This window comes from Motacilla alba, chromosome 4A (genome assembly GCF_015832195.1).
Source record: "Motacilla alba alba isolate MOTALB_02 chromosome 4A, Motacilla_alba_V1.0_pri, whole genome shotgun sequence".
NCBI lineage: Eukaryota > Metazoa > Chordata > Aves > Passeriformes > Motacillidae > Motacilla > Motacilla alba.
The window spans coordinates 14,852,454-14,867,431 of NC_052045.1; the positions used below are offsets into that span (position 1 = coordinate 14,852,454).

Sequence of the window (14,978 nt, forward strand, 5' to 3'; positions counted from 1 at the left end):
GTGTGTGACTGGGCTGCTATTGGGGTATTGTTGGTGTGTGACTGGGCTGCTATTGGGGTATTGTTGGTGTGTGACTGGGCTGCTATTGGGGTATTGTTAGTGTGTGACTGGGCTGCTATTGGGGTATTGTTAGTGTGTGACTGGGCTGTTATTGGGGTATTGTTGGTGTGTTACTGGGCTGTTATTGGGGTATCGTTTGTGTTACTGGGCTGTTATTGGGGTATCGTTAGTGTGATACTTGGCTGTTATTGGGGTATTGTTAGTGTGTGACTGGGCTGTTATTGGTGTATTATTAGTGTGATACTGGCTTGTCACTGGGGTCCTACCCATGTATTACTAGCATTTTATTGAGGTGTTACTGGTGTGTCTGGGAGTGGACGGTGTTGTGGATGTAGCACTGCATAGCTTAATTAGTTAATTAATTAATTAACCACAGGTGTGCTGGCAGGGGGCGCGGGGAAGCTGGAGGGAGTCGGGCTCTGCTCCCAGGGAGCAGCCACAGGATGACAGGATGTGGCTGTGCCAGGGGGGTTTAGGTGGGATATTCTGGCCTGGAAAGGGCTGTCCGGCCCTGGCACAGCTGCACAGGGCGGTGGTTCCTGTAGGGATTTAAATGTGGATGTGGCACTTGGGGACAGGGCTGGGGAATGGTTGGACTTGGTGCTCTCGGAGGGCTTTTCCAACCTAAACAATTCCCTGATTCCATGCTTTGGGCTGCACATGTTCCCTTTCTAGAGAGCTGCTTACTCGATCACTGTGGTGTTGTGTGTCCTTATCCCCCTGCAATGCTGCTTCCAGGAAAGGTGATGGGGCTGGAAGAGCACGTGGATTGACTTCCTTGGTGATTTGTTTCCGTAGTGATGCAGTGGGGGAACCTGAAGTAAATTCTGTGTGCAGAAGGGAGGCTGAGCTTGGGATAAGTTGGAGCACAAATGTCGCAATTCTCAGGTTCAAAATGAACAGGAGAGCCCCAGGGCTTCACGGTGGAATATTCTGTAATGGAATAATGATTTTTCAAGCTGCCCAGCAGGGGTTGAAGGGAAGCCCGGGCTGCTTTCTGCTGAGCTCACCCTGCTCAAACGATCTCTTTATTGCAGCAGTTTGCAACTCACTGGGTTGCAACACCTCCCCTTGTTCCACGCTTAAACAGCAGCGTGGTGCCCTTTGCTTTCTGTTAAGAGGATTTCTGGAAGTGCAGGCAGGGACCTTCCATGGCTCACTGGCACCAAGCTGGGAATCTTCTGGGCCAGAAGAGTCGCTGGAAAACAGTAAATCATCCTTACAGGAGTAGTAAACATCATGCCGGGACTGAGCCTGTGTTTCTGATGTTCCTTGAGAGGGTTTTTCTGTGCTTTTTTTTCCCTGTGCCCTTGTGTTGGGAGGGAATTGTGCCCTGGCAGGGTGGGCAGGCCCTGGCACAGGGTGCCCAGAGCAGCTGTGGCTGCCCCTGGATCCCTGGAAGTGTCCCAGGCCAGGTTGGACAGGGCTTGGAGCAGCCTGGGACACTGGAAGGTAACCCTGCCATGGCAGGGGTGGCACTGGGTGGGATTGAGGTCCCTTCCAAGCCAAACCCTTCTGTGTTTCTAGGATGTCGGAGTTCAGTCCCCAGAGGGACCTCAGACATCAGCTCGTGCATCTTGCAGTGCCTTTTTGGAAGGTTTGGTCTTGGCTGCTTCCAGCTGTGTAATATTGTAAGTTCAGATAGAAAAAAAAGCTCTGCAGAGGGGTTGATTTGAAGGATTCTGTTCCTGACTCCTCTAACTGCTGAGGAAGGACATTCTGTGGCAGTTTAACAGATTTGTGTTACTAGCAGGAGTAGCACACTGGTACGGGGCTGCTCAGGGAAGAAAATGCTCCTGGTTAATCTCTTCTACTTCATTTAACCCCTTCTGCTCAGAGCTGGGGCTGGTGTTACTGCCAGGCACAGAGCTCCTGTGTCCTGAGCACAGCGAGGGCCAGGAATCTGGGGAGTCAGGACTGGGAACTCAGGGAATTAAGGGTGGGAATCGAGGGAGGTGAGAGCCAGGAACTCAGGGAATTGAGGGCTGTGGATCATACAGTGCCAGCAAGTGCCACCTCACTGATGCTGCTGAGGTGTCACCTCAGGTTCCACCAATATCCAGTGTTAAAAGAGCAGAGTTTTGTAGGAATTGTCTAAACCACTCCACAATCCTCAGCTGGGGCTGCATTTGTTCTGCTCAGGGCGCTGAGGTGTCTGTGTGTGTGTGTGGGTTCTGTACCCTGAGTCTCAGCTGTCCTTGCAGGGCAGGGGGAAGATTTGGGATGTGTTTTCTGCTGCAGCTGCTCTTTTCTGTGGCTCCTGGGTGACTGCAGGAGCAGACAGTGGTTTCCTGGTGCTGGACACTCAGCTGATTGCTCAAGAGGCGTTTGTGATTCCAGGCTCTGCCCTGGTGTTGCTCCACGGGCCTGGGGCAGCCCTGGGCTGGCCAAAGCCTCTGTGTCCAGTGGCTCTGCAGGGACAGGAGGGTGCAGTAAATTCCCTGGGCTGAGTTAGTCACAATAATATTTAAGACAGGAGTATTTCAGCCTGAAAATGAGCCAAAGTGGAGATTACTCAGAGCTGAAACATAAAGGAGTAAGCAATTCCTTGGAAGCTTCCTGCAGGAGCCAGCATCTCTGCCTGAAGAGCACCCAAGGCAGAAACCAGACCCAACAAGTTTATGAGGATGAAAGAAAGCTAAACCTTGGAAAAGTCACATTAAATGCTGCTCACAGCAGAGGGAAGGACAACCCTGACAGCCAGGACAGCTGGGGCTGCCCCTGGATCCCTGGCAGTGTCCCAGGCCAGGCTGGACACTGGGGCTTGGAGCAGCCTGGGACAGTGGAAGGTGTCCCTGCCATGGGGGTGGTCTTGAGGTCCCTTCCAACCCCAGCCATTCCATGGCTCTGTTCCCCTTGGCAGTGCTCCCAGGTGGTTGTGTGGAGTCTGTCCTGTGAGTAAATCCATGACTTTATCCTTTTCCCCTCCAATGCTGGGCTCGGGCCTGTGGGAGGTTTGGAGATGCTCTGGTTGGTGCTGGCCAAGCCTGGATCTGTGGGGCTCAGCCTGCCCAGGTGAGCCCTGCTGGGGTGGCGGTTGGATCTCCTTTCATGGCCTTGTTAATCCAGAAGAGATCCCTAATTCTCACCAGACAGTGCCAGGGGGATGGAAAATCTGGATGCAGAAGCTCAGCCAGCCCTCCTGCTCTGTGGCTGTTCCCAGAGAGCTCTCCTGGGGGGTTCAGGAGAGGTCTGTGATCCTGCCAGATCTGCCGAGGCACAGAACAGAGCAGGTAATAAGTAGGGCCTAAGTACAAAGTGAAAAATGAGATTTTTGGGTTTTGCAGGGTCCAAAGTTGTCCTAAGTGCTTCCTGAGCAGAAAAGAGGCTTATGGATGCACAGGATGAGCGGGGCAGCTGTCCCAGCTGGGCTCTGACATGTGCTCCGTGTGTTAGATCTGGCTCTGGCCGTAGATTAATGGGCTGATACTTGAGCTGATTAACGGTGTCCCTTTCTGTGGCAGCAGGGATGTTTTTCCAGCTCTGGAGATTTAGGGGATCCCACAATGGTTTGGGTTGGAATGGAACTTCAAGCTCATCCAGTTCCAACTCCCAGCACCTTCTGCTACCCCAGGTGGCTCCGAGCCTCATCCAGCCTGGCCTTGGCCACTGCCAGGGATCCAGGGGCAGCCACAGCTGCTCTGGGCACCCTGTTGGGGTTGCCCTTTGCTGTGAGCAGCATTTAATGTGACTTACCCAAGGTTTAGTTTTCTTTCATCCTCACAAACTTGTTGGGTCTGGTTTGTGCCTTGGTTGCTCTTCAGGTAGAGATGCTGGCTCCACAGCTTCTCTGGGCAGCCTCAGCTTTGCCACCCTCACAGGGCACAGAGCTGATAAAAACCCTTTTCCTAGAGGGTTTTGTGTTGTTGTGAGCAGAGCCTAAAAGGGGAAATGAGAGAACTTTGTGGCTGTGGTGTCCTGGCTGAGTCCTGCCCGCGTGCTGCTCCCTGTGCCAGGGGACACTGTGCAGGTCCCTTTGCCACCCCGCAGGTGCCCCCACTCCTGATGTCACCCTGTTTTGTCCCAAGCAGGAGAGCAGCCATGGCCATCCTGTTTGCAGTCGTGGCGAGGGGCACCACCATCCTGGCCAAGCACGCCTGGTGTGGGGGGAACTTCCTGGAGGTCACCGAGCAGATCCTGGCCAAAATCCCATCCGAGAACAACAAACTGACCTATTCCCATGGCAGGTGAGGAACCCCTCTCCTTGGGTCTGGGGGACTTGTGGGGATGCATGAGGGCAGGGAGAAACTGGGTGGGGTGTGTTTGGGAGTTTTTCTGTGATTCTGAAGTTATTTTCCACCCAAATTCCCATTTGATGGAATGTGCCACCAGCTCAGTAGCTACTTCTGTCCCCCAGAGCTCTGCAGCATAACCAGGATTTGAGTTCAGCTCCAGCAGCAGCACAGGGCAGTTGATACAAAATCAAATTTTCCATTTTTATACAATTCTAAAGTGAGCTGGAGGGTGCCAAGCTGTGGAATCTTTGCAGTTTGGCTTCTGGAAGCTTCCCCTGGATTTTCTGAGGCTTGAATGTGACTTTAAGTGAAACTGTCACCCTTCTTGGGCTGCCTGTAGATCCTGGGGGCTTTGAGAGGAGCTGTGCTCACAGAGCACATGGAGTCATCCTGAGCTGCCCCAAATCTAGCCTGCAGGACAGAGGGGTTTCTCCTGGATTTTCCCAGCTCTCTGAACCCTCGGTCAGTGTTGGTAGGATAGGGAGCAGATGCTTCATCACCTGTGACTTCCTTTGTGTGGGAAGTGGGTGAGTCAATGGGAACAAACCAGAACATCTGTGGAGAAAACAGATTTAGAGGTGTTGGAGCCCATTCCAGCTCTTTTTTTGGAATTGTCAGCATGGCTGATCCTCTCTGGTGCCCAAGCTGTTGTTTCAGAGCTTTTCTGAGGATGCAGAACTGGGCTGGGCTTCCCACATGCTCTGGAGCACAGCCAGTCCCTGTGGGAGATGTTTTGGAGGCAGTGCCTGCTCTGGAGCCTGACACGCCTTGGATGCTGCAGCTCTTCTCTCCTGGAATTTTAAGGAGAAATTTTAATATTTTAAGTTATTCCTTTAAAATAACTTTGCCTTGAGTGCTGTTCAGCCAAGTGAAAAGTCGAGTTTCAGGAGTGCTGTGGTGCATTTCTGGAGGTCACTGGGCAGAATGTGGGAGCTGTGAAGCTCAATGAGCACTTGGAGTTGTTCCTCCTGTCTGGAGCCTCCCAGGGATCCTCTGCCTCCCAGCCTATGGGCTGAGAAACTCCCTGGGTTCTGTCCAAGATAATTCATCCTGTTCTGAAACACGAAAAACTTGAGTTTCTTTGAACTTTCAACTCTTTAAATTAATTTAATGAGTTCTTTTCGGTTTTAAGAACTTCTGTATCTTTTGTATAAATCTCCAAGGAAAAGCAGCCCTCTGGCATCAGGAGTTCTTGGGTTACTCTCTCTCTGCTGTTGGGGGTCCTTCTTGGCCTCTCTGAGGACTCTGCAGGGCGGTACCAGACAAGTTCCATCTCACTCCTTCCAGGAGAGTTTGGATGTGCAAGGATTTTTGAACTTTTTAATGTGAACAGCCCTTCAGGACAGAGACCTGTGCCCCAGCCTCACTTCCCTGGACATTTACCTTGGACATGTTTATCTGTCCCAGCTCTGTAGAATAACTGGGATTTTCTCTTGCCAGCCCCCAAAGGCCCCACAGGCAGCAGTGGCTTCTGGAAAATGAAGTTCTGAAAATGTGGCAGCTTCCAATGATGTTTTGTTTGTTCCTTTCAATTCCCTGCAGTTACCTGTTCCATTACATCTGCCAGGACAGGATCATTTACCTGTGCATCACAGACGATGTGAGTATTGAGGACACAGCTACGGCCCTGGGAAATTGGGGAATTTTGGTTTTGATGGGGCAGTTGTTAGTGGGGGCTGCTCTGTGGTGTCTTTTCTCCCACTGGAGCTGCTCTAACCTCAGTTACAGCTTTGAACTCAGCCTGGAGCTCAGATTGGAGTTGTGGGATGGTTTGGGTTGCGAGTGACCTTCAAAACCATCCCATTCCAACCCTGCCATGGGAGGGACCTTCTAGTCCTGTGGATTGGGAGTTTTGGGGTGAAGTTCTTGGCTTTGCCCAGTTTCTCTCTCAGTGCAGTGGGTTGGTGGTGCAGAGACCATTCCAGTTGCCAGTTGAATTTGCCTGGTGCTCCTGAATTCTGGAAGTGCTGCAGGAATCCCTCCCGCTGAGTGCAGGAGTGGAGCTGGCCCAGCCCTGGGGCTGCCGGTGTCACAGCCAGAGGTGGAGCTGCAGCCCCCAGCGCTGCAGGCTGCTGTCCTGACTCTCTGTGCTCTCTGCTGCCAGGACTTTGAGCGCTCCCGAGCCTTCACGTTCCTGAACGAGATCAAGAAGCGGTTCCAGACCACGTACGGCTCGCGGGCGCAGACCGCCCTGCCCTACGCCATGAACAGCGAGTTCTCCTCCGTGCTGGCTGCACAGCTGGTGAGGCCCTGCTGCTCCCTGCCAGCCCAGCTTCCCCTGCAGTCCTCCTCGGGTGGGGTTTGGGGGCTGTCGTGGCTTGGAAAGACAGGTGTCTGCTAAGGAGGGCAGGAGCCTCCCCTGAAATGGAAGATGTAAACCCCCTCCCTCTGAATTGCTATAAATTTTAAATTAAGGGGCTCTCAGGCAAAAAATATGGGAGCAGGAATAACAGTTCTTTACTAGGGAAGAAAATAAAAACATAAAATAAACAATGCAGTAAACTAAAGCAACACTGGCAGAGTCAGAGCACAACCCGACACCGTGTGGGTCAGGTGTTGGTAGCAGTGCCATTGGAATTGTGGCTGCAGGCCTCCTGGAGTGTCAGGGCTGGTTCTGCTGGAGCAGGGATCCTGGAGAAAGGTGTAGTCTTCCTCTGAAGATCCAGTGGAAGAGGCAACTGTTCCTCTTGGAAATCCAGTGGAGAAAAGCCGTGCTGGTGTTCCAGATTATATCCATGTGGGAATGCTGGGCTCCTCCCTCTGGGTGGAGCATCTCCCAGTGGGATGCTGTAGTTCTTATCAGCCATGCAGTGACGTTCAATGGCCTGTTATCAGCAGATGTTCTCCCTGGAGACAGGAGTAGTTGTGGAAGAGATAAGGAAAATAAGGAAAACTGCCCACCTAACAGCAGGCAGCTGCCATACAGATGGCAAATAGAATACAATTTGCTTGGCAATCCAGGACAGTGGGGTTTGAGGTGTCCTGGGAATGGTGGCTTTAGGCTGTCCCCAGCCTGTGGTCCGTGGCTCTCACCCCAGGCTCTCAGAGCTCTGCTAGGGCTGTTCTCCAGGGAGGGCTTGGCTTTTTTGCTGCTTATCCCATGGAAGGGCCAGGTTTGGGGGTGTCACAGCTGGAGGAGGAGGGGCCTTTTGTGGGGACAGCAGAAGCCTCCCCAGAGTAGGGATTGTGGAGCAGTCCCAGCTGTACCAGGTGTGTGGTGGCTGCAGAGTGAGGCCTGGGCTCTGAGGGAGGATTTGCACCTGCGCTGCTCCTGCCTGAAGTTTGCACTGGAATCTGGGGCTGTGCAGGTGGTTTGGAGCAGGGAGAGTCACAGGAGTTCATTCCAGGAGCTGCTCCTTGCCTTCTACAGCAGGGGGAGAGCAAGGAATAACAATGCCAGTGCATAATGAATAGGATAAACTTCCTGTATCTGAGGAAGGAGCTTTTCCTCTCCACCAGGCTTTGCTGTGTGGGGACTGAAACTACCCAAAGTGCTGACTCATCACTTCATAAGCTCTTCAGGGCTGGAATAAGCTGGAATAGCCTTATCGGAAAAGCCAGGCTGTCTTTGGAGCCATGGGGCTGATATTCCTCTGAAATCCCAGCCTTTCCATCTCCCTGAGCACAGGAGGAGCTGCCTGCCTGAGCTTTTCCACATTGCTGGGATCCAGGGGTCAGCTGAGGGGAGTTCAGTGCTGACAGAGCCCTTCCCTCCTCTGATCCCAGGGGATGTGAGGGCTGACATTCCCTGCTGGGATGTTCTCCGGAGGTTCCTGTGTGAGGCAGAGATCCAGGCCCAGCTCAAGTGCAGCACTCAGATAATCCTGGAGAGGGAGGCTGTGCTTCCAGTAAAACCAGTGCCCAGCTTTGACAGTGCCCAGCCTGAAACTTCCTGGGAATCTCCCCCTGAGGAGAAGGTGGAGGTGGAGGAGCTGCTGGATTTAGTGCTGTCACCATCAGTTGTGACTGCCCAGGTGGGGAGGGGGGCAGTGTCAGACTCTGGCTCCCTGTGCTGTCAGAAATCGAACTCTTAACCAGAAGAAAATCAGGATTTAAGCAGCTAGGTGGGTGATCATGGAGCAGAGCTATTGTGGTGTGAACAGTGACTAAAATCCATGCAGGAATAGCAGAGCTCAGTTCCCTGATGCTGACTGGGCCTTGGATCCTGCCAGCACTCAGGCTCCTTTAACCTGGTGTTGGCTCGTGCTGCTCTCAGCCACCCCAAGCTGTGCAGGCACCCGAGGATCCCTGGGATCCCCAAACTGGAGGGACAGTCTGAGAGGAAGGGGATGGAGGGGGAGGGATGACAGGAATGGTGCTCAGGATAAACACCAGAGGGGCTGGCAGCAGCAGAGCTGTCAGTGAGGGCTCAGCTGTACCCAGGAGGTGACAGGGGAGATCTTCTGGGATGGCTCTGGGATGTGGGATGGCTCCTGGCTGCTCCATTCCTTTGGGGAGAGCAGTCAGGCCATTCAAACTGGCCACCTTCAACATCTGGTGTGGTGTTCCCAAACTGCTGGCTTCTTGGGCTCCTGTTTTCCCTGGCTCCTGTTTTCCCTGGCTCCTAGTTTTTGAGGCTCCTGTTTTCCCTGGCTCCTGGTTTTTGAGGCTCCTGTTTTCCCTGGCTCCTGGTTTTTGAGGCTCCTGTTTTCCCTGCCTGTTCTTGTAGGAATGTGCCCCCTGTTGATGGAGTGACCAAATTATTCTTTGTCTGCTTAAAAAGGCAAAAAGCCCAAAAGTTTCTCTCCTCAATTGAGTAAAAAGACACCTCATAAGACCTTTAAGACTTCACCTCAGACCTAGAGCTACCCAGTTAGACAGGAGCCAAGAGGTCACGCCTGAGTAATTTACTTTAAAAAAAGAAAACAAAAGAAATAATTGCTTTTATAGTGTTTTAACAGGAGTAAGAAGTTTGTACTCTTAACTCAAGTTTTTCTCTATAAGAGCTTTGTTATTTTGCCTTTTATTAAACCTTTTTCTGTTTCCAACGTGACCTCAAAAACCATCCTACTAATTTTATAACGTTCCGAGTAGCAGAGCTATCTCAAGTGTAATAAATTCTTCTTAGAGCTCAAGGAGTAAAACGTGATGTTCTCTGTTGCAGAAATACCACTCAGAGAGCAAGGGCCCAGACCAGGTGGCAGAGACACAAGCCCAGATCGACGAACTCAAAGGGATCATGGTCCGGAACATAGGTACTGCTTCCTTGGGAAATGCTCTCTGCAGCTGCTTTTATTTGGGCTTTGGCTGGTGCCAAGTCTGTCCATTCAAAATAGAGGGTGAGATCTGGAATTGAGCAAAATTCAATCCCAAAACGCAGCCTGTGTGATGTGAGGCTGTTCCCTAAGGCCCTGGTTATCCCAGGAAGGCTGGAAGCTGCAGCCAGGAGCTCCTGGCTTGGGTGTTGGGAGCAGCTTTTTGCCCTGGGATTTCACCTTCAGAGCTGGATTTTTTGTCTCTTTTCTCCAGACCTTGTGGCACAAAGAGGAGAGAAGCTGGAGCTGCTGATTGATAAAACAGAGAATCTCGTGGATTCGGTGAGCCTGGGGAAATCCTGGAAGTGGGGAAGATGTGGTACTGCACCAGGGAGCAGGGAGGTGGGGACAGCACCTGGAGACACTTAAAGGACACAGAGGAATCGGGACCTGCAGGGAATCCTTCCCCCTCCAGGCTGTTTCCCAGCTGCTTCCCAGTTTGGGAAAGCTTCCCCCTGCTCCCTGTGCCACAGCCAGTGGTGACACATCCCTGTCCTCATCCCTTGTGCCCAAGGCAGGGAAAACTCTCTCATTATCTGCAGTGATAGGAGAGATTAAATCACAATTTACACTTCCCTGGCAGCCTGGCTGAAGGCAGCTGGATGCAAATAAACTGGAAAATGTGCATCTGTGGAGTTGTTCTGATACCAGCAGGGAAAGTGTGGCTGATTTAAAATTAAAAAAGCTGAGTTGTTGCATCTAAATAATCTTTAAAGACTCTGGAGCTTCTTGGAGTGTTTCTGAGGAAGTGAAGACTGAAAAAAACCCAAATTAATGTAATTATAAAGCACAGTTATCTAGCAAAGTGCTGTGCACTCTGGAAGCTTTTTGTCTTTCCTTTGGGAATCCCTGGCCCTGGCTCAGCATCCTCCTCTGCAGCATCCTGGCTTGGTGCCCAGCTCCTGTGGCATCCAGTCCTCAGGCTGGGAGAGTGCCAGGAGCTCCTGTGTGTGGCTGTGGGGATCCAAACATCCCTGAGCTGTCCCAGAGCCCTCCTGCTTTGGAGGGCAGCAGAGATGCCTGGAGTTTATCCAGCAGGGAGCAGTCCAGGAGCTCCCAGGTGATCACACCTTCCCCTGTCCTCGGGTGGTGGCAGGGCTGAAAGCTCAGGTAAAGCTTTAGGGAAAGGGACTGGAATTCCTTCAGCAGCTGGGCTGAGCTCATGGAGGACCTGTCGCAGGGGGTGCAGGCTTTTGGAAAGCACAGGGAGCTGGAGGGATGGAACATCCTTCAGTGGGAATGTCCACAGCCCAGGAGGAAGCATCCCTGGAGATCCAGGGCTGGTGTTCCCCACCTTGGGAATGGGCTCCAAGGAAGAACTGCAGCTCTCAGGCTGTGGTTCCTGCCTGCTGCAGCCTCAGGAGGGTGGTTTGTAGGAGAAGCTGGCACTACCCAGTGGGATGAGCTGCTGGAGTGGCTGCTTCCAGGGGCAGGTGCATCCTGCCTGAGCTGTGGGGGAATGGCCGTGGGAATGGCTGCACTGACCCAGCCTGGGGGGGTTGGGATCATTTGGTGCCCAAACCCTATTTTGAATGTGTGAAATTGCAGGGTACAGAGAGGACACTTGGGATGGGACAAGCTTTCCATAACAGGTTACTCAGAGCAGCTGGGGCTGCCCCTGGATGCCTGGCAGTGTCCAGGCCAGGCTGGACAGGGTTGGAGCAGCCTGGGATAGTGGGAGGTGTCCCTGCCATGGCAGGGGGTGGCACTGGATGGGCTTTAAGTCCCTTCTAACCCAGTCCATCCTGGGATTTTCCTTGTTTTTTCTTGCAGTCAGTCACTTTCAAAACCACCAGCAGGAACCTTGCCAGAGCCATGTGTATGAAGAACCTCAAGCTCACCATCGTCATCGTCATCGTGTCCATTGTGAGTGTGGAGCCTGGAGCTGCTGTGCCAGGCTGAACCCCTGGGAACTCCAAACCCCTGTTGCTGTCCTGGGATCTTTGTGTGCCCAGCTCTGCCTGGGAGGGCAGAACCAGGGCAGTGCCTCCTGATGGGCTTGTATGAGGAGAGGGTGAAGGGCCTGGGCAAGCAGTACTGCAGGGAGTGGCTGGGGGGGCTCAGCCTGGAGGAGGCTCAGGGGAGACCTTCTGGCTCTACAGGCACCTGGAAGGAGGTTGTGATGGGGAGGGGATTGGTCTCTTCTCCCAGGCAAGTGGGGAAATGGGCTCAGGTTGCATTGGGGGGGGTTGAGGTTGGATATTAGGAAAAATTCCTTCCCTGTCAGCCCAGGGCAGTGCTGGGGGCACCATGGAGGTGTTCAGAAAATGAGTGGATGTGGCACTTTGTGACATGGTTTAGTGGACATGGGGGGATGTGATCAAAGGTTGGACTCTATGATTGCAGAGGTCTTTTCCAACCTTTGTGACCCTCTGAGAGGGGATGGGAGCACCATGTCCAGGAGCTGCCCCTGCTTGCCCCAGGAGCAGCTGGGGTGGCTTTTGAGCTCTCAGTCCTGGTGGGATCTTATTCTGTGACTCTGAAGTGGCTTTTTTTGGTGTGACAGTTCCTCTCCACCTGTGAGGACTGTGGATGGAGCAACTGCAGTGTCAGGGTGGGAAGCACTTTGTCACCTCTGTGGGGACACTTCTCAGCTGCAGGGATGTGGAGGGACAGGAGGGTGTTAGACAGGTTCTTCTAGGCTTTGACCACCTGGGGTTTCCAGGTCTGTGCTGTGGCAGTCAATGAACGCTGGGAATCCCTAATTCCCTGTGGCATTCCTGTTTTCCCTGCCCAGGTGATCCTGTACATCATCCTGTCAGCTGTGTGTGGCGGGCTGGCCTGGCCCAGCTGTGTGCAGAAGTAACTGGAGCTGCTCACCAGGAGATGAGGCAGAGTGTGAAGAAGGAACCTCCAGAGTGACTCCTGCCTGTCACCACTGCCACCTTCCACCTCCCATCCCTCCAGGACTTCAGACTTTTTGCCTTATCACACAGACAGACCCAGCTGGTCGCTGCTCTGCAGCTGTGACCTCAAGAGTGGGCTGGGTTAATTACTTGAAAGGATTTTTGTGTTCCTTTTGCTGTCCCAATGCCACCCCTGCAGAGGGTTCTGTGCATGCTGGCCCCGTGTCCGTGTGGCTTCCCCTGGGTGGGGACAGGAGTGGCTGCAGCTCTGCCACCTGGGATGGAGCTGTCCCACAGAGGAGGTTCATGGTGGGCTGAGCCAAACTAACAGGGACAGGTGGGTTTGGGGCTCCACAGAGCCCCTCCTGCACATCTGGCCACAGCTGGTGGCTCCCAGTGCTGCACCATGGGGAGGTCACGGTGTCACCCTGGTAGGTACAAAAGGGGTCTGGGCTTTGTGCACTCACAGGTGGAGGTGCTGCTGCTGGGGACACGTCCCTGTTCCTGCAGTGATCCTGCAGGCAGGAGGAGGGTGTGGGGTCATCTCAGTGTGTGCAACCGTTGCCTCTTCATCCTCACTTCTTCCTCATCTCCCCCTGAGCTGGTGGCTGAACAGACACAGCACCGGGGCCGGGTGTACACGGTTCAGGATCTGCTTCCTCACAGATGATTTCTCCTGCTCTTCTTTGGAGGGTGGACTGCAATAGTATAATTCTGGCACTGGCTACGGTGGATTTGGGGCCAATTTGGTTCGCTGAGGTGCCAGGGAGCTGCTGCTTGTGCTTCTCCTGGAAGGTGTGCACTGAAACTGGAGGACAGAGAAGGGTTGGAGTTGGTGGCTGGTGACTTTCTCCAAGGTCTGAGGGAGAAAGGCTCTGCCAGAGGATGAATGTTCTCCTCTGGGAGGATTTCAAACCAAACCCAAGGCTGGGAACCAAATGCAGGCTCAGGGGTGCTGTTTCTGTGCCAGCTGCACATCTCCATCCCAAGCCAGGCCTGGCTGAGGAGCTGGAGCTGCTGGGGCTTGGCAAAGGGCTGGGGCTACTTCTGTCCTGGAGCTGAGAGGCTCCTTTCCCAGGGTAAAAATGGAAACACGCTTCAGGGGAGAAGGAATCTGCTTTTGGCCCAGGGAAGTCGAGGGATGGAAGGGGAGGCTTCTTTTGGTGCCTGAGCTGAAGCACCGAGTTGGTGCCATGAGGTCCTGGTGACACTGGCAGGGTGGGGTGGTGGCTCTGCTGCTCCTTCCCACAAGGCACTGACCACAGAGCTTCCCAGCAGGGCCCAGGTAAAGAGTTACAATCTCCTAGGAACAGTAGCTCCTTTGGATTTGTCTTCTGCTAGGCTGAAGCTTAACCGAGGGCGATTGGATCTTGATATCCATGAAGTGCCAGTGGCTACTGGCACCTGCTTCTTTCTGTTCTGAATGTAAAGGTGGAGCCCCCTCCCTGCAGCTCCTGCTCCTGCAGCCCCAGGTCCAGCTGTGCATGTTTTAGGGATCGTGCTGTACCATGTTCATTTGGATGACTTCTTGTCTTATGTACAAACAATTTTTAAAGAAAATCCTTCCTTTCCTTCTCAAGGATGCACTGAGGCATTAGTGTAAAAAACCATTACCTTGATTTCAATAAAATTCCTGTACAGATAGCAGAGCTCCATAGTTTTGTGGAACACCTACCTTAGGAATGCTCTGTGCTGATGCAGGGGGAGGTTTTGGAAGCAGGCTCGTGCTTTGGGATGAGGGAGTTGGATTTCCTCTAGGACTTGCAGAAGTTGTTGGAGTTGTTGATTGTTATCTCGGTTTGAGGCAAAGCTGCATTTTAACGGTATCAGCCAGGGCTTGGGATGATAGAGAACAGTGGGAGCTGAAGTGAGATCACTTGGTGTGAGAACAGCTCAGAGAAACAAAAGGATATAATTACATTACAGCTCCAAGTGTGATGGTCCTCTCAAGAGCTGCACGGTGTTCCCTCCTGAAGTGGGGCAGCCTCTCCCAAGTGCCTGTCAGCATCAGGTTTGTACTGGAAGCACCTGGGAATCCAAACAAAATCCAACCTCAGCACCTTCCTGCTGCTCTGCTCAGCCTGGAACTGCATCCAAGTCTGCACCTCCACAGCCAGCCAGGTTGGAAAACGTGGAAACAATCCCACCTGCCTGAGAGGCTTCAACTGGGATGCAGCCTTCAGCTAGTTAATATCTGACTCAGGACGTTTCTGTTTTTCACCTATTGTTACATGTCCATGGAAGAGCAGCAGCGCTTGACTCAGGTGGGTGGAGAAAGGCAGCACCTGGAAAATCCCCTTTGGAACACAGGGCACAGAAAAGGCACCAGGAGAACCCTCCAGTAACAGAGAAATCAGAAGATGTTGCTGCTCTTCTGTGCCCTGGGAACGTCAATGTGAGCAGGGTCCAGCTGTGCCAGCAGGGAGAGGTCTCAGAATAGAATGTTCTGGATGAGGGCAGAGCCTCAACAGGGCAGTGCTGGCACCCCATGGAGCTTTATCAGGGTGGGAGTGACAGCCAGGGACAGAGCAGCAGCTCCAGCTGAGCCTCCTGGGCCCCTTCTCTGCCCTGTGGGTGCTGCT

The 14,978-nt window shown here is 53.0% G+C and overlaps 1 protein-coding gene across 2 annotated transcripts in view; it reads left to right on the top strand.

Annotated features, from left to right (window-relative positions):
- Positions 1-14,043, top strand: part of VAMP7 (vesicle associated membrane protein 7) — a 14,853-nt gene extending 810 nt beyond the window's left edge. For both annotated transcript variants that reach the window (XM_038122661.1, XM_038122662.1), the window contains exons 2-8: positions 4,092-4,247; positions 5,838-5,895; positions 6,400-6,537; positions 9,400-9,490; positions 9,765-9,832; positions 11,324-11,416; positions 12,288-14,043. In XM_038122661.1, coding sequence (XP_037978589.1) covers positions 4,102-4,247; positions 5,838-5,895; positions 6,400-6,537; positions 9,400-9,490; positions 9,765-9,832; positions 11,324-11,416; positions 12,288-12,356 — 663 coding nt within the window. In that variant the 5' untranslated portion in view covers positions 4,092-4,101 and the 3' untranslated portion in view covers positions 12,357-14,043. The remainder of the gene's footprint in view (positions 1-4,091; positions 4,248-5,837; positions 5,896-6,399; positions 6,538-9,399; positions 9,491-9,764; positions 9,833-11,323; positions 11,417-12,287) is intronic.
- Positions 14,044-14,978: the final 935 nt, after the last annotated feature.